Source organism: Thamnophis sirtalis, unplaced genomic scaffold (genome assembly GCF_051295495.1).
Source record: "Thamnophis sirtalis isolate CommonGarterSnake01/CBP01778 unplaced genomic scaffold, rThaSir2_p1.2 scaffold_14, whole genome shotgun sequence".
Taxonomy (NCBI): domain Eukaryota; kingdom Metazoa; phylum Chordata; class Lepidosauria; order Squamata; family Natricidae; genus Thamnophis; species Thamnophis sirtalis.
The window spans coordinates 24,936,070-24,959,718 of record NW_028261394.1 but is presented as its reverse complement, the minus strand read 5'-3'; the positions used below and the strand labels follow the sequence as shown (position 1 = coordinate 24,959,718).

The following is a 23,649-nucleotide window of genomic DNA, read 5'->3' as shown; positions in this document are numbered from 1 at the left end:
AAAGCGTTCAGGATACGACTAAAGCTGCTCCAAGGGGAAACCCGGGCTGGGTCTAGCAGGCCCCCAACGATTCCAAATGGCAAAAGGCGGCCTCCTTCTGACCCGCTCGGGGCCCGGAGAAGGAAGGCGAGGAACGGGGGGCCTCCTCCAGCAGCCCGCCTGGCATGGAGGAGCAGCTGGCGGGGCGGGAGACGGGAGGGAGACGCGGCCCGACGGGGCGCCGCAGCCTCAGCCGCCGCTCGGGGCTCGGCAGGCCCGACGGCCCCGGGGACTCGCAAGCTGGCGCCCCAGCCTGGGAGAGCCGGCTGGAAGGCCCCCGAGGCGGCGCTCGCCAGCCACGCCGCGGCCGAGCCGGGGGCGCGGGGAGAGGCCGGGCAAGCCGAGGCGGGCCTGGTAGGGCCCCCGGCAGCTGCATTCGCCGAGCCCGTCTTGGAAACGGCGCCTCTGGCCCGCGGCGTCCGCCGCTTCCCTCCAATCGCGGGGCCCAGCCAGGCACGTCAGCGGAGCCTCACCAGGGCCCGCGGCGCACTCGGCGCTTCCCGCGCAGGTCGGGGGCGGGAGGAGAGGCGGGCGGGGCGCGCGTGGAAGCGCCAAACTTGATCCGCCTTATCAACAAGTGCCCCTCGCGCGCCGCCCTCCGCTGGCAGAGGAGTCGGCCCTGCCCGCCTTCCTCCTTGCCCGGGAGCCCGACGCCGATGCCGGCTGCAGCTGCGCCAGGAACCGGCGCGGACATGGCTCGGATCAGCCCAGCCGCTTTCCCGCCCGCCCGTCGCCGGAGGGACGTGGCCGCCGTGGCCTGACGCCGTCGAGCAGCGGGGACGCTCGCATCCTTAGCGGGCACGGAAAGTAAGTGCCGGCCACTGGAAGAGGGTTCCTGCGGGGGCCGCTCCGAACAGCCCGAGGGGATGCTCCGCTTTCCCGGGCCGGATCGCCGGGGGCGGCCGGGCGGGAGGGAGGACGCTCGGAGAGGGCACAGCCCGGAGCGAGACTCGGCCTCCGCCGCGGCTGCTGCCCGCCCGGCGCTTTCCCTCCCCGCGGCGCTTGGCGAGCGGAGAGGCGGCCGCCTCGCCTGCCGATCCGCTCCGCTCTCCCTCCCTCCCTCCCTCCCTCCGCAGACCCAGAGACAAAACAAACAGAAAGGAGGCGCGGAACGGGGGGAGCCGCTTGGCAGAGCGCTCGCAGCCAGCGGGCGGAGGCGGCGGGGGACAAAAGGCAGGCCAGCGCCGGGCTCCTGCCTCTCCGGGCCGCCGAGCGAGCGGAGCAGCGCCGCGGACAGCCCGCAGCCAGGGTGGGGAGGCGGGGCGCGCATCGCCGGCTCGCCCGTTCTGCGGCGCACCAGGTAAGGCGAGCAAGTCCAGCCCAGCCGGCCGAGGCTCTTCCTGCCTGTCTGCGCGCGCGCCGATCCTGGCCGGAGCCACAGGGGAAGCGCTGCTTAAGAGCCCGGCGGGATCGGGGGCCCCGGGGAAGCCCCGCTCCCCGGCCTGCCAGGGTGGGGGGACGGACGGGGGCCGCCAGCGTCGCTTCCCCGCAGGCTCCGCTCGGCGCCACCTCCGCCTCGTCTCGGCCGCGCCACGGCTCCGCTTGGGAGGCGCGCGCGCGCCGCCGCCGCTTCCCCCGGAGCCGGTTCATCGGAAGGGGCAAAAGCCGCCGCCGCCGCGTGAAGACCGCGATGCCCGGCTCGGCCTCAGCTCCACCGCCGCCCGGGGGGACGTGGCTCGCGCCGGCGCCCTAGCCCCCGGCACCGCCAGGCCAGGCGGGTTGGCGGGCAGCGGCGGCCGGCTCTGCAGCCTTGCATGGTACGGGCAGGGGCGCGGGGACGGGCCGGGGGGAAGGCAGGCTGGCGAGGCCCGCGCAGGGCCGGGAGGGATGACAATGGGAGCGGGAGGCCTTGGGCCGCCGGGCAGGAGTCTGGCGCCGAGCGGGGGCTGCGGGGCTGCTCTGCCCTCCCCGCTCCGTCTGTGCCGGCAGCTCGTCCAGGCGCCATGTTGGCCTTTTCCTCCGGGGGAGGAGGCGGGTCGCCCGGCCTGGCTTCTCGGCGAACTTGGGGGCGCCGCGCGGACTCCCGGCCGGGCGAGGGGCGGGGATGGGTCGCACGCGGCGCCGGCTGCCTTACCGCCGCCTGGTTGCCGTCCAGACGGGGCCGAGCCGGGAAGGATGGCGGGAAGTTCGGCGCGCCGAGAAAGTTTCTGAGGGGGAGAGGTCCATGGAGGGAGCCGAGACAAAAGCCCGCCGGGCAGAGGAGTCGCAGCCCGGGACCCCTTCTCGGCCCTCTGCTGCTGCCCGGGGTCGCCCCCGCCGGACAAGGAAGCATCCCGGCGGCGAGGAAGGAAGGGGTGAAGGGGATCCGGCCGCCGTGGTGCCCCCGAGGGCCGGGCTAGGCCGGAGGTCCTGGAGACGGCCGCCGAGCCCGGTTGGGGGCGTGAGGGGAGGGGGCTGCACTGCAGGGGCGGCTGGAAATGTGGGGTTGCGCTGTCGGCGCAGAATTCATTCCGGCTCTTAAACGGGCACGGAGGAATAAATTGCACGAGTGAAGAAGAGGCGCCGGTTTCAATTGTTGTCGTTAATCCAGGCAACCGTAAACTTTGGGAGCAGAAGCGTTTTCATCTCTTTAATTAGCCTGGCTTCCCATCTGCAGCCCCGAAGACTGGAACGCCCCGATGTAAACTCCGTTCCTCCTTCGGCCCGGCCGTTGTGCTGTTGCAGTTATTTCTTCGGCCCTCTTTCCTTTTTCTGCCCCCTGGGCGGCACTTCCTCTGCTTTACCTTCCCCTCTGAAGGAGGGCTTTCAGTTCTGCCCTCCATCAGCTCCCATCTCACCCCCCCCCCCATGGCTCCTGTATCCCCCTCCAGTTGTGAGCAGATGGGAGGAAATTTCATCCAAACCAACTTCCCTTTTGTACTTTTGAAGTCTTTTTTCTAAAAGTAGGAAAGAACAGTGAATAATATTGAAGAATAGTGTGCTTGAGGGAAGTGGGGGTGGGGGGCAGGCAGAGAGTCAGGCAGACAATACCCTGGGAATTTCTGCAGCCTTTCTCCCCACTTCCCCCCCCCCCCAGGATGATAGCCATGGGCACAGAGGAGAATGGAGCTTGCACAACTGCCTTCTGTTACCTTTTATGGATAAAAATGAAAGTGTCCCAGAGAAGCAGCTATGTGGAGAAACAATTCTGGTAAACTCATCTCAAGCTGTAGCAGCCTAGCTGGTTTAATCACCCCTAGAGAGCTGAACAACTGTGAGCTCCATGGGACACAAAATCATTTTGTGTGTAAATGAGCATGGGATGGCGCTTATTTCACTTTTCATGGGCAAATAGATTTTACAAGCAGCGCTTTGGCAGTTAGCATAGGAAAGCAGGGAGGGAGGGAAAGATCCCAGTGAGCCATGCCAGATGCACACATCAGCTCCACTGGTTTGGGGCACGAGCCACTTGGGAATCTTCCCACCTTAATAGAAAGGTGCCGTTCAGAGTTGCATATTATTTTTGGCCTGGTTGGTGTGTGGAGAACATACCTTCAGCAGGTTGACACGATTTGTTCTCCAGGGGCAGGTTGCCGACACAGATTATTTGAAACTTGGTGTCACTATCCGTAATGTTATCCTACCTGGATTTCTTGAGTTGTTATTTTAAGATTTATTTGAATGCATAATAATAGGTAGTGCTTGAGTTATGTGACATTTATAAATTGCATGTCTATAATTCAAAGCATGATGTCCATCTTCTGTGATAACAATGATGAGTAATTTTGCATCCATCTTTTTAAATTCGGGTCTTGGTTTTAGGATCACATTTGTTAAGTTTGACTCCCCTTTTCTTGCCTTTTATTTTCTCCTACTGTGAGGCAGAAAGAATTCACAAGATGGATTTCAGGAAATCCTACTAGGGGAATAATATTTTTTTTCTGGCTATATATTGAAAGAGAAAAAAATACTGCAGCTCAGTGCAAAATTGCTCCAAAGTAAGCCCTACTGGATAGTAAAGTAAACCTTCTGTAAGTTTTGTGAATCTAATGCTGTTTAGCACCTAACAAATGTTATAATCTGAGAATTTGTTTCCAAGAAAGCCTCCTTGGCATAGCTAAGACCTGTCTTCCATATAGATGTTAGATAGGGTTCTCCTGCACTGTTAACATCAAAGAGAATTATAGCAGCAAGTTGAACACTTGCTCTTGAACTGGGTAGGGTGATGGGGCAGCAGGCATATATATTTCAAGAAAAAGCTCTTTTTTCAAGAGGCTCCTGGTTCTAAAATTTCATTCCAAAAACACAAGGAAGGGGGAAGGTTTCTTTTCATTAAAGAAAGGGTGAGCTTCAACTGGCTGGACTTTTAAAGCAAGAAATAACTTTCCTTGGGCTTGAGCCATTCTACATGAGGTTGGTCTGTGGAGTTTTGGATTTAACCTTCAGAAAAGAGCATGGACACAAGAATGTGGCTGTTAGGAAAAGATTAGGCATCTGGCCTTGAGAAGTGGTACATTTGCAAATAGAATACAATGCCAGCAGACAGTGAGATTTGGGTAGGTTGAACATATACAGCACATGTATTTATAAAAAACCAAGTGGTTTGAGTTGCCACATGAAATATTCCCCGAAGGAAAGGAATATCCACTCCCTTAGAAAATTCAGTCCTCCTTGGAGTCAGAACTTCACTTGAGAACAGTACTGTGTTATCAAGAGTTTCCTGTCAACTAGCTGAGGCTTTTGATCATTTTGGGTTCTGCACAGGTTGAGTCTTTTTACTAAGAGAGAGCAAATGATGGAGATCTAGCCGGAGGTGATGCCAAAGACAGAAAGGACTCTTTGCCCAGCACGTTGCTACATTTGTCCCTGAAGTCCAAAAATGGTATTTTCCGTCTTAGGGAAAGCACTTCCAGTTGTTGCCTGTTGTATGGTGGGAATGGTTTTGCCCAAGTGAACTCCAAGATGAAGATTCTGAGAAAAGAGTTTAATCTCTAAAAAACCAAAATGTTCTGTGAAATACCACAGAGGAGATACTTGCCAACTCTTGGCTGAATAGACTCCTGCAATATGACAACATTGCATTATATTCAAAACATTGCATATAATTAAACATTTCATAATTGTTTAATCTTTGGCATATTTTGATTTAATACATGAAGGAGAGGTTAGAAGTGCTGGGGCTGCTCTGTTTTTTGCAAGATTTTCTGCTGGCTACCTATATGCCCTGCAATACATCGAGGCCAATGAAAATAACGTGTAGACTTCCCTATATCAAATATTAAAAAGTGAACATCCTTATATTTCTGCATAGATCAGAACTCCATAGCATGTGAGTAAAATGATAATACATGTATTTCATTTAAAGACGTATTGCATCTGTAACTTTCAAATGGTGTGTGTGTGTGTGTGTGGAAACGACAGCTTTAGGTATTAAATATAAGAGGATTGGTGTATGTGTGTGTTTCAAAGTGAGGCCACTGGATAATTGGAAATTATGTACAGAAAAGACATTGCAGGGCAGTGATAATTGATTAAACCTTTAGTTTTGCCTGTCCTTCCATTCTCTCTTCTGGGTACATTGTCCTGAAGATAACAAATAGCTATCTGTTTTCTTGCGTGGTTAGTTATTTAAAAAGCAACAAAAATAGTTCCAAGTTTGATGTGAATTTTACTACATGTCTAAATGAAACGCCTTAGGTACTGAGGAAGTCACTAATTTAGAGGTGTCTTGTTACTGAGACAAACTTGCAAAAACCCCTGAATCCCAATTCACAAATTGGTTATTCGTTTGTCAGGGGATATTTCACATCTAACACATAAGCCTGCGACCTTTAATTAGAATTTTGCAGTTTGTTTTATGCCCCTTGAGGCTGACACCTTGAAAAAGATTTTTTTCCCCTTGATTTCTTATTGCTAATAAGCATCTTTTTCTTTGCCGCTGGTCCTTCGAAGACTATGATGCAAATACACTTAATTATGAAGGTGGCAATAATTTGTTAGCTGAATATGTGATCAGGCAGATGCAAAAGAGATCTTATTAGATCTGTGATCACGCTGGAATCAAGGTAGCGCACAACTGCAACAATTTAAGAGGAAATTGTTCTTTTCTGTCTGAGGTTTCTAGGAGGAAGGCAGAGCAATGTCCCGGCTGTCTCTGACACGGTCCCCAGTTTCTCCCATTGCTGCTCAAGGAATTCCTCTGCCTGCCCAGCTCACCAAATCTAACGCCCCGGTGCATATTGATGTAGGAGGTCACATGTATACCAGCAGCCTAGCAACTTTGACCAAATACCCCGATTCCAGGTAAGGTCGCCCTGGCTGAAGGGCCAATGCCTTTGCATTTTTTCTGGTGGTGGTTATTACTATTGCATAAGAGAATTCCAAATAATTGTGTTATTTCCAGACAACTGGGATTGTGGAGGAGGATGCTCTTGGTTCAGGGGAAGGAAATGTGCTATTTAAAGGTAATTTTAATTCAGGGGGATATATGTTGTTGTTTTTCATCAGCCAACTCTCCAACAATTTGCCTTTTGTTTTTAAATCAAAATTTTTGCTGTTCTTCCTTTCAGTGATTTTCTAAAGGTCTTGTTATGTCAATGGGATGTTCCACCATAGGAAGGTTGCTTTAATCTGCAGCAGCCTTCCGTGGAATGGTAAAAGTGTGAGTCCTCCTATAACAAACACTCTCTCGGTGCATATATGTCTATGTGTGTGGAATTAATTAATATACAGGAATAACATAAGCCATTAATTTGCTGGTGCTACACTTTCCCTTGCCTCTTCCGAATGATTTGGAAGTAAATTCCAGTTTCAACCACATTGCAAACACATGTCATTTTCAGTTGAAAGCATTTCCAGAGGTAGAGTCAAAAGCTTAAGTTGAGCAATACCTTCTAAATGTTGAACCACAATTTGCTGCTGCCTAGGGTGACTTTTATAGCATTGTAACTGGTGGGAATTAAAGCCACCTCCATTTCATCGAGAGGGATGCTTTGGGGGTTTGCTGTTGTTCAATATTGAACTCCATTGGAAGACGGCGGTCTTCTTGGGAGAAGGTTGGGTGCCATTTTAAGGATCTCCCCAGCACCATTGCCATCTAGCTGGAACAGATCTAATCGCAAGGAGTTCAGAATAGGTTAGCATCCATAGAGGTTAGAATTCCCATTCTACTGGATTGATAATAACAGCTACTGAATTGCCTCTGCTGGAGAAGCTCTCAGTACTTTGGAGCCAGAAGATTGACTTGCAGCCCCAGTGAACGTGGAGGGCACGAAGTTGGGGAAATCTATTGAGTGCTCATTGCAGGAAGACTCTGAAAGAACTGGTCTGCCCTATTGAGCCAAGCTTTACAGCTTACTTATTTTAAAAGTTCCCAAAAGAGAACATGGTTTAGGAGTTCTTCCTAGCTTGCTTAGGTAGATTTATGAGCCCAAAAACACGAAGCCTCTAGAATGCATTCTTTAGAGAGAGAGAAATAGGGACTTCTTCAAAAAGGCCCAGTCTTGGCTGTTGGGGCTGTCAGGGGTTGGATATTGTATATCCGCCTTCAAGAGCTGCCTTAGGGAGGAGAATATTGAGGCTAGTTCAGGTGAGCACTCTTTGGGGTTTATGGTCAGTTATATGTGCCAGATGCCTTGTTGGCCTAGAAAGGGCCTGGCTACTCAGAAAAATATTGCCCATTGATCCACAGGTCTTTCAGATCATGGACATATAACTTGCTTGGTCACAGCTCATCATTTAAAAGGCCTTCCCTAGAAAAACACAGGATTGCAATTCTTGCAGAGCCCATATCCACCCGTAATTATTTACAAAGAGGAGGGAGCCCAGGCTGTCTGAAAAGAATAGTTACTTCTATCAATAGGCAACAATGTTAATCCGTGGAGCTTTGCTCAACCTTTTCCTCTCTATTACATTAAAGACATTGCAGAAGAAGAGACCTGTTAAGCCTATTTGGGCAAAAGAAAAGTCGGAAGGAATCTGACAGCCGCTTTAAATGTATACATTTTGTTAAAAGGCATATGTTTTTAATGAAAATCACACTCCTGGTTTTTTAATACTATATTAATACACATAGGCCTGTTTGGAATAAAGCCGTTAGAAATTTGGGTTCAATCCCTTCCAATGGGGCAGAAGAACTATAAGGCCTGGATTTGAGCCCCTGGCAATAATTGTGTATGTGCTTTGGTCAAATAAAGCTTTAATACAAATGGGACAATGCAGTGCACCTCTGGAAAAGGGCTATGAGCTGCTCTGTTTTCTATGCATTTAGGATGAGATTTTTATCTGCTATATAATTTAGCCTTTTAACTTTGGAGTTCCAAGAGCTGTAATTATATGTAAGTTCCATAAATGCAGTGATTCAATGAGTGGGATAATGTTTGCAAGCAAGCAGTACCCACCTTCTTGGTATAATTTTGTGGAGTTTTATGTGGCGTAATGATAATTTGGAAGAAAACATTGTTTGATGTTATTGATGTTAAAGATACCTGTCAGTTATTAAAAATCACTAATATTAACTCTACTTTTTTGCAAGTATCTTCCAATGGATTCCCAGAAATATATTTTTAAGCTGCTTAAATGTGTTCACATCTCATAAATAACCAATACATGAGCCATGGTGGTCCTAATAAAATAAGAGCTGACTTAAAATCATCCAGCTTATTGTTTGTTCTACAACTGTGGATATGTTCATAATGGATTCACATCTTCTTTTCTATCATCCTGGTTGTATTTAAATTTCTTTAACTTTGAAGTCTGTAATAAAATGCCGCTTATACCTTTCAGGGTCTGAAGAAGGGAGCTTAAAGATGCTGATTATATTAAAGTTTTGTTAAATGTGCATCCTCTTTTCTCATTGGTTTCAATCATGGCATGGGTTTCATGTGAGCATATAATTTTCGAAATCAAGAGATAGGCTGTAATAGATGTAGGCGGGCAAGTACAATGCAGGAGCTGTAAGCCATCCCCAACTAAGGAATGGCATTGAAGGCTTCTGGACTATCCTGTTCCAGGATAGATGGCTGGAACAGATGTAATTTCAAGGAGTTCAGAATAAGTTAACATCAATAGAAGTTATAATTCCCATTCTGCTTAATTGATAATAACTGAATGCACTCCAGATTGCCTCTGCTGCAGAATCTTTCAGTACTTTGGAAGTGCAGCTCTTAGAAGCCAAGCCTGTATGCTGAAACATTGAATTGCAGCCCTAGAGAATGTGGAAGGCAGAAGTTGGGAAAATCCCAGACCCTTAACATTGTTATACAAATGGACTTAGATGGGACTGGGGCCTAAGGCAGTGGTTCCCAAACTTGGCAACTTTAAGACTTGTGCTCTGCTGGCTGGAGAATTCTGGGAGTTGAAGTCCACAAGTTGCCAAGTTTGGGAACCACTGGCCTAAGGAAAGCTCCCAGGGGACGTGCTCTTTCCCTCTTGATCTAAAACCTGCATATTTCCAGCTGTTCAGGGCCCTGAGATTAAAAAAAAACACCAGACTGTCAGAATCCTGCTGAGTTTAGGGGCGTTTATTTACACATCAACTTAATGGGATTAAGTTAGTCTGCACCATTAGTACCAGTTGGGCCATAGATAAATCACGAGTCTTCTTGACCTAACAAACGGATGTGTCATTTTTATCTCCGAGAGATCAGAGCACTTGATCAGATTTTATTAAAAACTATAAAGAAGTGAAACTCAGGTGACCCTGCCTCCTTTTCCCATCCAGGGGTCGGTAACCTTAAACACTCAAAGAGCCACAAAGATCCTAACCGGAAGCCCCCCTGTTCAATTCTGGAGCCGGCCAGAGGTCCAGTTCCCCCCACCATCACCACCACCATAGAGTCGCCTCCTAGCACGGCATCCTTTTTCTTCTTCCAACCGGAAGTCCAGTTCCCTGACCATAGAGTCTCCTCCTTGTGCGGCTTCCTTTTTCCTCTACCTGTCCCAACCAAAAGCCCCATCAATTGTGGCGCCGGCTGGCGACAGGGAGCCACAGCAGAGGGATGAAAGAGCCACATGCGGCTCCAGAGCCGTGGGTTGCTGACCCCGATCTGTGTGCTTAATTTCAGATTGCAAGTTCATCAGGGCAGGGATCTCTGCTCTCTTGCCCTGCCAAGGCCTTTTGCTCACTAGTGGCCTTTCATAAGCTGTGGATGAGTCTGAAGCTCTAAAACTTAGCACTGATTTGATTGTTAAATGTGTCGGGTCGGGAAAATGTTTAAATACGTTGGTGGCATTTAATACATGGAACTTAATTTAGGCTAAGAGGAATCAAATTTAGGTTTGGCCTTGGCCCAGAGGAGGTTGGGATCTCATTAAATAAATAAATAATTGCCACCATGAATTGCAAATACTAATGAAGAAATGGAGCCAATTGAAGCAAAAAACGCCACAAAAAACTAGCAGTGTGGTTGCACGAAATCCCCCCCCCCCCCAATTTCAGTGGGAGAGAACATTTTCCTGAAAAGACTCTGCTAAGGACAGAGAGCATGTAGAGAAGAAAAGACGATTAAGTGGCAGAAGGGTGAAATGGCTCCCTTGATCCCCAGAGCGTGGTGTTCTTGGAGGCAATAACAAGCGTGACCCGTCAAAAGCGCGGACGGCAAAAGCGCGATCGACAAAATCGCGCCTTTGACGTCATCACAGCGCGACGAAAAAGATCGAAAAATTCAAATAAAAATTAATAAAAATTAAATTAAAGCAAGCCGATTCACATAAAGGTTAGGGTTAGGGTTAGGTTAAGGGTTAGGGTTAGCTTTAGAGCGTTAGGGTTAGGATAAGGGTTAGCGTTAGGTTTTTCGTTACTTTAACGGTTAGGTTTAGGGTTAGGTTAAGAGTTAGGTTTAGGGTTAGGTTTAGGGTTAGGTTTGGGGGGCTTAGGGTAAGGTTTTCGCTTTATTTTTACATTTTTCGATCTTTTTCGTCGCGCTGTGATGACGTCACAGCGCGCTTTTGTCGAGCGCGATTTTGTCCTACGCGCTTTTGTGGTGGAACCATAACAAGAATATTACCAAGAACATTCAATAACATTAGAATGCTGGACCTTTCCTTCAAAATTGCTGCAACGTTTTCTCTAGGAGACAGGCAAATGGACAATTAATTATCTTCTGCAAATCTGGATGCATCTAACAACTTCATTCTAAGAAAGCAAGTCTTGCTGTTTTCATTGGGATTATTGTCATACATGTGCCGGATTGTAGCCGCAACCAAATGTCGGTTAGTAGGCGTGTTTCCTTATTTTGCTTGCATTTGTGTGTCTGCACAGTAATTTATAAACTTCAGACTTTGTGGCCCATTATTGGTTCCTCCTGGTGTTAAACAGGTCCTGTTACCTGAAACTTTATTAAAAGAAATGATTGTTACAAATTGATGTTTGACAATTGGGAAAGCAATGAAGAGTATTGGGGAAATCTCTTATCAGGTTTTGTAGGTGTGAGCATGTGTGTTTGAGACAGTCATTTAAACAATTGTGACAAAAGAATCAAGAGGGCAGGCAGAGAAAAAAGGCCAAGGACTAGAATTCGCTTTCTAGATGAGCATCTGTGCTGGTGTGGCTGCAGAGACCCTCCACAAGGCCTCACGCTCAGAAGTGCTCCAGCATGAGAAACAGGAGGCCCATGGAGAAGCAGCCCGGCCCAGGGAAGAGTCAGTGAGCCGCTTCCTGTTCATGGCATCATGTCCAGTTCGTGCCTTAACAGTTGTGTGTGAGCCTTGTACTATCCTGGTTTGTAGCCTGGGGCAACTTGGATTCTCGTTACCTGTAAGAGGAGGAGGGAGCAATCTGCTGACTTTCAGTGGTCTCCCCAACAAATATTCAGTAATCAATTTATTTTTTCAGTTTGTATCCTGCCTTGATAATCCCAAGTGGCAAATGCCACTTCTGTCTATCTGTTGAATGCAGAAAAGCTTGCCGAATTGGCAAATGCACACCTATATCAAAGGACTTTTGGCCAACGTCCACTCTGGGTGGCTTCCATCTGCCTTCCCTGGGCTTGACTTCAGAAGCAGCTCAGGAGTTCATGTCCTTCATGATGGCCGTGGACCTATTTCAGATTGTCACAGGTCTGACTTGGAATAGTGGTCACACACCAGATTTCATATTCCTATTGGAGCAGCGTCAACATGGTCTAGTGGGGAGCCGAACCTTATCTCCCCGGTCATGGTTTGACCACACCCTGAATAGCCCTCTTACATCACCACCTCTCTGCAGGGAGACCGGGCCCATTGGAATTGTTCACTCCTGGACACTGGTGGACCCAAATCAGTTCCAGGAGGACCTGGGGAATATCCTGGAGAATTTGCTGTGTGGTCCTACCAGAACCTTAACAGTTAAGAGCCTGGAACGGAAAGGCAGCTGAGGCTCTGAACAGAATTGTGCCTTGGTGACCTACCACGACCCTTCACTCCCATTGTTCCCTGTGGTTCATGGAGGGACTGAAGAGGTCTGAAACGGGTTCAAAGACCATCTAGAGTGCTGCTGGAGAAAAACAAAGGATGACTCCCAAGTGGACACATCTTAGAGCTGCTATTAGGACCTATCGTGGGGAAAAAAGTGGTGAAAGAAAACTATACTTCTGCTCTTTTTCCATCCACAGCGTTACCCATCAACCTTGGTCTGACTCACCCAATCCCTCCTACACTAGGGAAATTTGGACAATCATCTTTAGGGCTGTGCAGAAGAATTTGTTGAACCCCAGTTGGATACAATCGTTCAGCTTTATTCCCAGTTAGAACTTTGCATGGTGCTGGTCCTTATGAGATGCCTAGAATGACAACTTGCTCAGGGGAAACAAGTTTGCCCCAGTTGGACCTAAGGAAGTGGACTGTATCCTCTGCGCTGTCACCTGCTAGTTAGACTCTTGTCACTCCTGGCTGGTGAAAGCCTCCAAGACAGTGACTACCAGGTTGGTTCATGCAGTGATAAATTCCTCAGTAGATATGGAGACATTCCCAAGATCTTTTAAAGAACACTGGTTTTTCCCCTCCTTAAAAAAACATCACTTGACCTTACCTGCCCGGGCAACTTTCGTCCAGTCTTCCTTTTTGGGGGAAGGTAGCAGCCTTTGATACTATTGATCCTGGGTTCTCCAGCTATATGGGCTGGGGCTGGGTGGCTCCGTTCTGTGCTGTTTCACCTCCTTCCTCCAAGGTCAGTTCCAATTGGTGTTGATAGGGAGTGAGAGATCCAGTCCCCAACTGCTGATTTGTGTTGTCTCGCAGGGCTCAGTACTCTATCCACTCTTGTTTAAGATCTACATGAAGCCATTGTGTGAGATTTTCCATCACCATGGGTCAAGACATCATCAATATGTTGATGATGCTCAACTCAACCCAAGGGATGCTGCCTCTGTCCTCTCGCAAAGCCTGGAGGTTGTAGAGATCTGGATGGGCAACAACAGACTGAACCCTGGCAAGACTGAATGGCTTTGGGTGCATTCAGCCTCAGGATCCGAATGTTTGTCATCCTTAATTCTGGGTGAGATTGCGGTACCCAGTTCAGGCCCAATTCTCAACCTCTAGGGGTTCTCCTGGACTCACATCTCCAATGTCACCAGGAGAACTTTGGCACCACTCCAGTTTGTGCCCCAGTTGCAACCTTTCCTGGATCAGGACTCATCCTGCTCTGTTACTCAATCAGGTCATCTCTCACCTGGATTATTGCAGGGAGCTCTATGTAGGGCAATCCTTGAGGTCCATTTGGAAGCTTCAACTGGGGTGCAGCAGTGAGAGCAGTCTTTGGGGGCCCTAAGATGGCCCCTATGACATCTCTGCTTTGCAAACTTCCCTGGCTGTTTCCCGGTCTGCTTCTGACAGCAGGTCAAGGTGTTGGTTATACCCTTGAAAGACCTTGATGGCACAAGCCCAGGCTACCTGATGACCTGCCTTGTCCTGCTAAGAGAAGCCCTTCCTACTTGTGCCAGCAGAGAAAGCTTCCTTTGTATCCCGGGGTCAGTCAAAAGAACTCTCCAACGACTATCAGGATCCCAAAGGAGAGCCTTTTCTTGGCTACAAGGCCTTTGGAACCTCTTACCCTCTTAAGGCAGGGATGTCCAACCGTGGGAACTTTAAGACTTGTGGACTTCAACTCCCAGAATTCCCCAGCCAGCATAGTCCAACTGTGGGAACTTTAAGACTTGTGAAGTCCACAAGTCTTAAAGTTCCCAAGTTTGGACACCCCTGCTCTAAGGTAAGATCTTCCCCCACCCTCCTATTCTCCCCCAAGAGCTGGCTCCTCCAGTTAGCCTGGGGACCAAATGGGGGAGTTCTATGCTAGTGGTGTCTGCTAGATTGACAGCAGACTCCACCTTCCCCCCCTCCTCCCTGCCCTTTGTTCTCCACCTGCCCATCTCTTTTTGATTGATTACTCTCTGTGTGTCCTTTTTCATTGCCCTTTTATGGTTCTATTATTTTACTTCTGTTTACATTACTCTTATTTCCTATGTATGATTGTAAGCCACTTAGAGTAGCCCCATGGTGAAATAGGCAGCAAATAAAGTTTACAAATAAATAATGTTGTATTATCTGCCTGGAGAAAACCTTACTCGATTTGGGGATTTGAAGCTGCCATAGAATGGGGACACTGCAGATGGTTAGAGATGACTTTTTGGGCTGCCACACAGACATGCAACAGGAACTGAGTCCATACACTAAAAGATCCACCCTTTCTTGCCTGTAGCATCTCTAGATTTCAGAGGAATTCCAGGTTTCTTGATCGCCAATTGTGTGCACTCCTTGTTGACAACCTGTCATCTCGTGGACAAGCTTTCTCTCAAAATTTATTTTAAGTATTTTTTTTAAAAAAAATTCAAACATTTATCATTGTTAGGAACTTCTATTCCATGGTTGATGCTATATTTTTTGAAAGAAATACTGGTTTCAGAAAAGTCTCCATTGGATTTTGCATTCATGATTCCGTTCATGCTAACTGTCAGCGTTTCAAGTATCATGTAGAATTAAATCAGAGTCCAAGGCAAAACAATCCTTAAAGTTCCAATTTAATAAAGTAGACATCTTATCACATTGCTGTGGAAATCCCAATTCTGGAAATTACATCAGAATCCCATCCAGTTAAAAGTTCATGATCTTGTCCCCACACCCACAATCCATCACATGGTCCGATCTTCTTCTTCCACGCTGGCATCTCCACCCAGCTGCTTCCGGTCAGGTGTAAAAGTGCGGAGACAAAAGATGACCTTGGTCTTCTAGAAAAGAATGACAACAATACATTCCACAATCCTACTCCTTTCTATTCCCCCCTCCCATCAACTACACTAAAGAAACAGCATAATGAAATAAGAGAAAGTGTGGCAGGCCAAAATTCTAAAAGGAATATAATTGCAGGCCTGACACTAACAATGGAAACGGTTGTTTTGTTACATCACGATCCTTGGGTGGAGACTTACTGTGTATCAAGTAAATGCATTTGTACACATAATAATCCTATTGAGCAGGAGATGCAAAAAGTATTGCAGCTGTGCTCTAGGTCTTCATAGAGTCCGCATAGTTTGAGGCCAAGCTGTATGCTAATAAAGAAACCATTTCTCCACTCTTGTGGATGGTACTGATTCACATATTTTGTGTATTGAAAGGGCCACCTCTTTTGTAGAACAGCCTCACTTTTCTTCCCTTCTCCATCTACTTCATTAAGTGCTTGATTCCTAGCCTTGGTGTTCATGGAATTGTTTAAGGAGTTTCCACTATTTGCCATAGGAAGCTAAGTTGGATCCACTAACAGGCATTCAGAGAGTCTTCATATACTCCCTTCACTTTTATCAATTTTGTTGTGCTGCAGCCAGATTCTACAGTTGTTGAAATTCATTTTTTTCTCTCATTAATCTACACTCAGTACCCCATAATGACAAAGTGAAAACATAATTTTAGAAATGTCTGTAAATTTACTAAAAAGAAAAAAAACTGAAATATCACATTGTATTCAGATCTTTTGCAACAACATGATTGAAATGTAGTTCAAGTGTCTCCCATTTCTCTTGATCATTGCTGGCATGTTTCTGCACCTTGATTAGAGTCCACCTGTGGTAAATTGATTGGGCATGATTGGGAAAGGCACACCTCTCTCTATAGAAGCCTCATAGCTGATAATGCACACTATAGCAGAGCAAAAGCTATGAGGTCAAAGGAACTGCCTGCAGAGCTCAGAGACCAGGATTATTGCAAGGCAAAGAACTGCGGAAGGCTACAATAAAATTTCTGCTGCACTGAAAATTCCTAAGAGCACAGTGGCCTCCATAATTCTCAAATGAAAGATGTCTGACACAACTAGGACTGTTTCAAGAACTGATTGCCTGGTCAAACTGAGCAATCAGGGGAGAAGGGTCTTGTAAGAGAGGGTGGTCAGTCTCTTACTAAGAACTCTCAAGAACTCGGTGGTCACTCTCACTTAGCTCCAGAGAGCCTGTGTGGAGATGGGATAGAGTTCCAGAAGGACAACCATCACTGCAGTTCTCCAACGATCTGGGCTTTATGGTTGGATGGCTAGAGGGAAGCGTCTCCTCAGTGCCAAATACATGAAAACCCACTTGGAGTTTGCAAAAAAGCACCTGAAGAACTCTCGGACTGTGAGGAACAAGATTCTCTGGTCTGATGAAACCCAAGATTGAACTGTATGGCCTCAATTCTAAACATTATGTCGAGGAAACCAGGCACCACTCATCACTTGCCCAATATCATCCCAACAGTGAAGCATGGTGGTGGCAGCAGCATCATGCTGTGGAGGTATTTTTCAGCAGCAGGAACTGGGAGATTGGCCAGGGTTGAAGGAAAGCTGAATGGATCAATGTGCAATGATATCCCCAATGAAAATCTGTTCCACAGCGCTCAGGACCTCAAGACTGGGCTGAAGGCCAAGATGACACATAGCCAAGACAACACAGGAGTGACTTAGGAACAACTGTGAATGTTCTAGAGTGGCTGAGCCAGAGCCCTGACATGAACCCTACTGAACATCTCTGGAGGGACCTGAAAATGCCTGTCCACCGATGGTTGCCATCCAACCTGACTGAGCCTGAGAGGATTTGCAAGGAAGAATGGCAAAATGTTCCCCAATCCAGGTTTGCAGAGCTTGTTGTGTCCTACCCAAAAAACCCCGAAGGGTCTGTAATTGCTGCCAAAGGTGCTTCAGCACCTTCTTTGCCCAGAAGTACTGAGTGAAGGGTCTGAATACTTATATGGCAATGTGATAGTTCCGTTTTTTTTCTTTTTAATAAATGTCTAAAATTCTGTTTTCGCTTTGTCACTATGGGGTACTGAGTGTAGATTAATGGGGAAAAAATTCAACAACTGTAGAATCAGGCTGAAGCATAACAAAATTGACAAAAGTGAAGGGGGTGCAGATACTTTCTGAATGCACTGTAGCTTCATATTTTGTGTGAAACCGTTCTTTTCAATAAAAGCTCTACCCAAGGTAATCAACAAAGAAAACCTTAGCACTACTTTATGTCTCGATCTGAATACAGATGGAAAGAGGTGTAGATATTCCATCTCATCCAAGACTCTTTGATGCTACAAACCAATCAACTTCTCAATAACTTCCCTTTAAAAGGGAAGTTGGAAGATAATGAAAGTTGTCTAAATCTGGTTTCAGATCCGGCAATTGCTTCTTGAGAAGGAGATGGTCTTTCAGAACTTATGGGATCTCCTCTCTCTTACCAGAGGCATTTAACACCTCATAGATCCATCTGTATGCTCCTCCCTGGAAGCCTTGACCATCCAGAAGTGCATGGATCTAAAACTCAAATGGTTGACCATAGCACCAGGAGCCCCCTCCCCTTCCTCAGAACAAATGTCTTCCCAAAAGACTTCCAATTTCATTGAACCTGAATAACTGGAGTCCAACTCATCTTAAAGCCAAGCAGCTTTACTTACGAAGTCTTGAAAATAGTCCACACCATCATCCTACAGGTATTCCACCTATCCACAAGAGACACCAGGTTACTCTGGGAAGCATTACATCTTTAGACACAAGATTCAGTTAATGTAGCTTCATAATAAAATACGACTAGTTCAACTGATGTTTCCCATCTGGACTACCTAGTAAGTCTGAAAGTAACAACCCTTCTTGCCTATCTCCTTTTCAACCTGAGGAACAAGAGAGGGTCTCTTCTGAGCCTTTTTCTCCACTCATTATACACCTGGGGGCTCTGCTGTCTCTTATCTGACCATTCCTTTAGCTGCATCCCTTGGCCTAGTCTCCCAAGGACGTCCTCCCATACCACTACTTAACTGTAACTAAATCAAACCATGCATCGAAGTCTCAGGAACAAGTTCCCTCTGAAACTTGGTCAGATCCATAAGTGCTTGGGGAAGATAAATAGGCCCAGCCTCCCTGCAGTTAGAAGTACCTCAGTAAATTCTAGGGTTACCAAGATTAATGATATATACCGTATTTTTCAGAGTATAAGATGCGCCTTTCCCCCCCAAAAAGAGGGTGAAAATCTGGGTGCATCTTATACCCTGAATGCAACATTTTTGGCCTTCTGAAACCCTGTCCCCTTTGCAAAAATGGACGTGCAGAGGGTTTGGGAGGCCTGCAGAGTGCTCCTGGGGGCTGAGGAGTTTTCCACTCGTTTTTTGCTCGTTTTTGCACTCTACAAGCCGCCTAAAGGCTATGCATGCCCCTTTTTTGGCCAAAAGTGGGCCCGTTTTCATGAAAAATGGGCTGGTTTTTTCCCTCTTTTTGCTGTCCCAGCCCCCAGGAGCACTTTGCAGGCCTCTCAAACTCTCTGAATGCCATGTTTTTCACAAAAAAATGAGGCGTGCAGAGGGTTTGGGAGAGCTGCAGTGCAAAAACGTTTTTTAAAAAATTTACCTCTTCAAAATCTTGGTATGTCTTGTACTCCAAAAAATACGGTATTTGCCAATTCCTGATCATGTTACAACTGTCACAAGACAAAAAAACCATGGATCAAATCCTCAGTAAATTGGATTAGATCCATACTTGTCATCGTGGCCAACAAACCCCTGGGCTCCTAAGAAATGTAGGATGACATACCTCAGCACTGTAAACCTGGGTAGCTCCACTACCAATCAGCCACAGCATCTAGCAGCCAAGGCCAGGTATGACCCTTCAGGGAGGTTGCTACAGCAGTTCAATCCATCCCTGACACCTGGTCTCACAAACAGAGTCACACCCAGCTATCAGCAAGGTAGTACCTCTGACAATCATCCAGATTAGCTACCCACCCTGCCCTGGGATTGTAGCAGACTCCGTAGATGAAACCCACTTTGGCACATTTCAGAGAGATGACTTCCCCCATATCTCAGCTGTACATGCCAGCTCATCCTTTTTATTCAGCATGAAGTCCCACACAAAACATAGAATGTGGAAGTTGTTTGCTATGGAACTGTTATGTCTGAGTTGTGACTCTGAGTAAGAAACGTACAGGTGCTGTGTCCTGCTGCACTGGGAACTGAGTGGAGTACTTCACTCTTACATAAATGGGCTTTTAGAGAAACAGGAATTTGGTTGAGAGGTTTGGTTTTAGGGTGGGCTCTTTGCCCAAATGCGGATTTTTAACACTCCAGATTTGTGTTAAATAACATAAAACAGCAAAGGGATCACATCCTTGACACAATAAATGTTCTACAGCAAGATGTAAGATTGTTTCTATCCTCACTGAATTGTTTTGCAGCTTGAGTATATTTTCATGTGTTTGCGCGAGATGGAATTGTTTTAAGGGTGGTCCTTGCTCTCTGAGTCAACAATTGGGTCCAGGCAAAGCCATTTTAACCAAGAGAACCTCAAAGTTCTGCCAGTCAGTTAGGAGATGGGACAGGGATGGAGTATTAGGCACACAAAGTGCTGTGTTTGAATAATTGCCTATTCGAGACACCAGGGGATACTAATAATGCTGTCCACATGTCATTCTCCAGAAGATGTGGAAGATCTTGAGATGCTGTTATAAAGATGGATAAATTCTGAACTTCATGTAAAACTTGGTTGTCTCCCTAAGGATGCTGGATGGGATAGGTCTTATGTTTGGAATGTCACCCTACCCCATAATTACCGTATTTTTCGGAGTATTAAGACGCACCAAGATTTTGGACAGGCAAATTAAAAAAACTGCAGACTTCCCGAAAATGGGCCCGTTTTTTGTCAAAAAAAGGGGGCAGGCATAGGCTTTAGGAGGCTTGTAGAGTGCCCCTGGGGGCTGGGGGGGGGCAAAAACAAGCAAAAAATGGCCCTTTTTTCACTCATTTATGCCCTTCCCAGCCCCCAGAAGCACTCTGGAAGCCTCCTAAAGGCTATGCATGACCATTTTTGCAAAGGGGGCGGGGTTTCGGGAGACAAAATGCTGTTTTTAGTGTATAAGACATACCCAGATTTTCACCCTCTTTTCTGAAAGAAAAGAAAGAAAGAAAAGTATCTTTTCTTATACTCAAAAAATACGATAGTCAAATTTTGTAGGGGCTCTGAGCAGAAGAGTCCATGGATAAAACGTGATTCATTAATATAAGTCACTGGAGGACTCTTTGCTCAAATCAGCTAATAGGTCTGATCTGCTGGGCAAGCCCTTTTAAGATCTCAGAGAGAAGTGGGGTAAACAAGCTAGTTGAACTAAAAGAAGGATGTCACTTGAATTGGGTCAAAAGCAAAGATAGAGGGTAGAATTCAGGTATTTTACTGTGTTATCTTTTGATGGGTTGATGTAAGTCACGGGGGTGCAAATGTGGCAGCTTTAAGACTTGTGGACTTCAACTCAATTCTGGGAGTTGAAGTCCACAAGTCTTAAAGCTGCCAAGTTTGCACGTCCCTGATTTAAGTCCTGAAAAGAGAAAACCTTATCCATGTTAGTGTGTGCCATCAAACTAATCAAACAGGTGGTAAGGAGGAAGGGTAAATCAGACATAAAACAAGTTATGTAGGCAGCAAACACAGGGTCAGTCGAAAAGGACTCCAATGCCTATACGCCACTGCACAAAGTATGAGAAATAAACAGGGGGAACTAGAAATGTGAGTACATGACGACAGATATGAAATTGTTGCCATTACAGAAACTTGGTGGGATGAAACCCATGAATGGAATATACAGCTAGAGGATTTTAATTTTTTAAAAGAAATAGACCTAATAATAGAGGAGATGGAATTGCACTATATATATAAGAAATAACTACATCCCTACAGAAATATAGCGGAACATTATATGAAAACCATCTTGAATGCATTTGGGTCAATCTAAAAGAAAAAAAAAGAATGACATTGCCATTGGTGTAAACTATAGGCCCATAATGGGAAACCTATGGCACATGTGTCAGAGGTGGCATGCAGAGCCCTTTCTGTGGGCACATGTGCCGGCCAGCTGGTCTTCGGGCTTCTGGGACTCCGGCACGCATGTGCAGTACGGTTTGGCACTCAGTGCTGAAAAGGTTCGCCGTCACTGCTATGGGCCACCCAACCAAACAGAGGAAACATGGAACATTTTGCTAAGTGAGTTACCTAAGCTACACTATATTGCCAGAAGTATTCGCTCCCCCATCCAAATAATCAGAATCAGGTGTTCCAATCACTTCCGTGGCCACAGGTATATAAAGTCCCTAGGCATGCAGACATTTGGGAAAGAATGGGTCGCTCTCAGGAGCTCAGTGACTTCCAGCATGGAACTGTGATAGGATGCCACCTGGGCAACAAATCCAGGCGTGAAATTTTCTCGCTCCTAAATATTCCACAGTCAACTGTCAGCTGTATTATAAGAACGTGGAAGTGTTTGGGAACGACAGCAACTCAGCCACAAAGTGGTAGGCCACGTAAACTCGTCCAACATCAGTGTGTGACCTCACAAATGCGCTTCTGGAAGAATGGTCAACAATGCCCATAAACACACTCCTAAACCTTGTGGACAGCCTTCCCAGAATAGTTGAAGCGGTTACAGCTGCAAAGGGTGGACCAACGTCATATTGAACCCTATGGATTAGGAATGGGAGGTCACTTACAGTAAGTTCATATGCGAGGAAAGGCAGGGGGGCAAATACTTTTGGCAATATAGTGTAACTTAGGTAACAGACTAAGATAAGTCAGTTACCTAAGGAAGCACTCCATAATAGTAATAGGGGACTTTAATTACCCTGACATGAACTGGGAGACAAACTCCGCACCAAGTGGAAGATCAAGCAGATACCTGACAAACCTTAGCTGACAATTTTGTCTCCCATGAAGTAGAGAAGGGAACAAGAGAGTCAGTCATACTGGACTTAATTCTCACTAACAGAGATGAAATGATAGAATAGCAATAGCACTTAGGCTTATATACTGCTTCACGGTGCTTTACAGCCCTCTCTAAGTAATTTATAGAATTAGCGTATTGCCTCCAACTAACTGAGTCCTCATTTTACCCACTTCAGAAGAATGGAAGGCTGAGTCAACCTTGAGCCGAACCCAGGACCGAACTGCTGGCAGTGAACATTGAGGTAGCCTGCAATACTGTGTTGCTGCATTCTAACTACTGCACCTCCAGGGCTCATTGAAGGCAATGAAAGATTTTGGGGTGGATGGGGGGAAGGGCCATGTAATATTGGAATTCAATGTTATGCCAGCACAAGCAATAGCACAAAGTCAAACTAGAGTCTTAGATTTTAAGAGAGCTGATTTCAATAAACTTAAAGCTGGAGAAGGATTCGGTACATGGGAATCCTCAAGGGGAGAACAACCCAAGAAACCAGGGGAATGTGGAAAGTGAGATTCTAAAAGCCCAGTTAGCACAATTCCAATGAAGAAGAAAAAGAAGAGATCTCAAAAGAAGCCAGCATGGCTACACAAAGAACTCTCTGATAAATTGAAAAACAAAAAAAGACAAGAATAAAAAATGGAAAGAGGGGCACATAACCAAGGCAGAATATCAACCAATAGTCGAGTCTGCAAAGACGAAGTCAGGAAAGTTAAGGGTCAAAATGAAGTAAGCCTTCTTGTGACAAAAGTCAAAAATAACAAAAACTTCTTTCATGTAAAAAACAAGAAAAATGACAAGAAAATGATTGGTCCATTAATGGGAGAAAATGGCAAGAAGGTGACAAGCAACAGGGAGAAAGCAGAACTGCTTAACTCTTTTTTTTGCATGTCTTTACACAAAAGGGAAAAACAGTGCAGCCCATCAAAACAAAGAGATTAGGAATACAAGTTAAAATAGGCAAGAAAATGGTAAGAGAGCACCTGTCCACCCTAGATGACCTCTCCAGGACCAGATGGATTACAAGGTTCTGAAGGAGCTGGCAGATGTGTTATCAGAGCTGTTGAGTTGGAAGAGATCTTGGGGGTCTTCTAGTCCAACCAACTCCTCAGCCAGGAAACCCTATACCATTTCTGACAAATGGTTGTCCGAGCTCTTCTTAAAAACTTTCAGTGTTGGAGCATTCACAACTTCAGAAGGTGTTCCACTGCTATTGTTCTCACTGTCAGGAAATTTCGCCCTAATTCTAGGTTGGTTCTCTCTTTGATTAGTTTCCATCCATTGCTTCTTGTCCTGCCTTCGGATGCTTTAGAAAATAGGTTGACCGCTCTTTTTTGTGGTAAACCCTTAGATCCATCCATCTTTGGGGTGGCGCAGTGGTTAGAGTGCAGTACTGCAGGCCACTTCAGCTGACTGCTATCTGCAGTTCGGCGGTTCAAATCTCACCGGCTCAAGGTTGACTCAGCCTTCCATCCTTCCGAGGTGGGTGAAATGAGGACCCAGACTGTGGGGGCAATAT

General features: G+C 46.5%; 1 protein-coding gene across 4 annotated transcripts in view; it reads left to right on the top strand.

Moving 5' to 3' along the window:
* Positions 1 to 616: 616 nt before the first annotated feature.
* The window catches only part of KCTD15 (potassium channel tetramerization domain containing 15), a 69,422-nt gene continuing 46,389 nt past the window's right edge, over positions 617 to 23,649 (top strand). Inside the window, exons 1-2 of one of the 4 annotated variants that reach the window (XM_087728505.1) lie at positions 617 to 846; positions 6,075 to 6,261. In XM_087728505.1, the coding sequence (XP_087584631.1) occupies positions 6,098 to 6,261 (164 nt within the window). In that variant the 5' untranslated portion in view covers positions 617 to 846; positions 6,075 to 6,097. Of the gene's footprint in view, positions 847 to 1,136; positions 1,340 to 1,617; positions 1,797 to 6,074; positions 6,262 to 23,649 lie in introns of those variants that run through there. The other 3 variants (XM_087728503.1, XM_087728502.1, XM_087728504.1) reach the window with 3 other exon arrangements.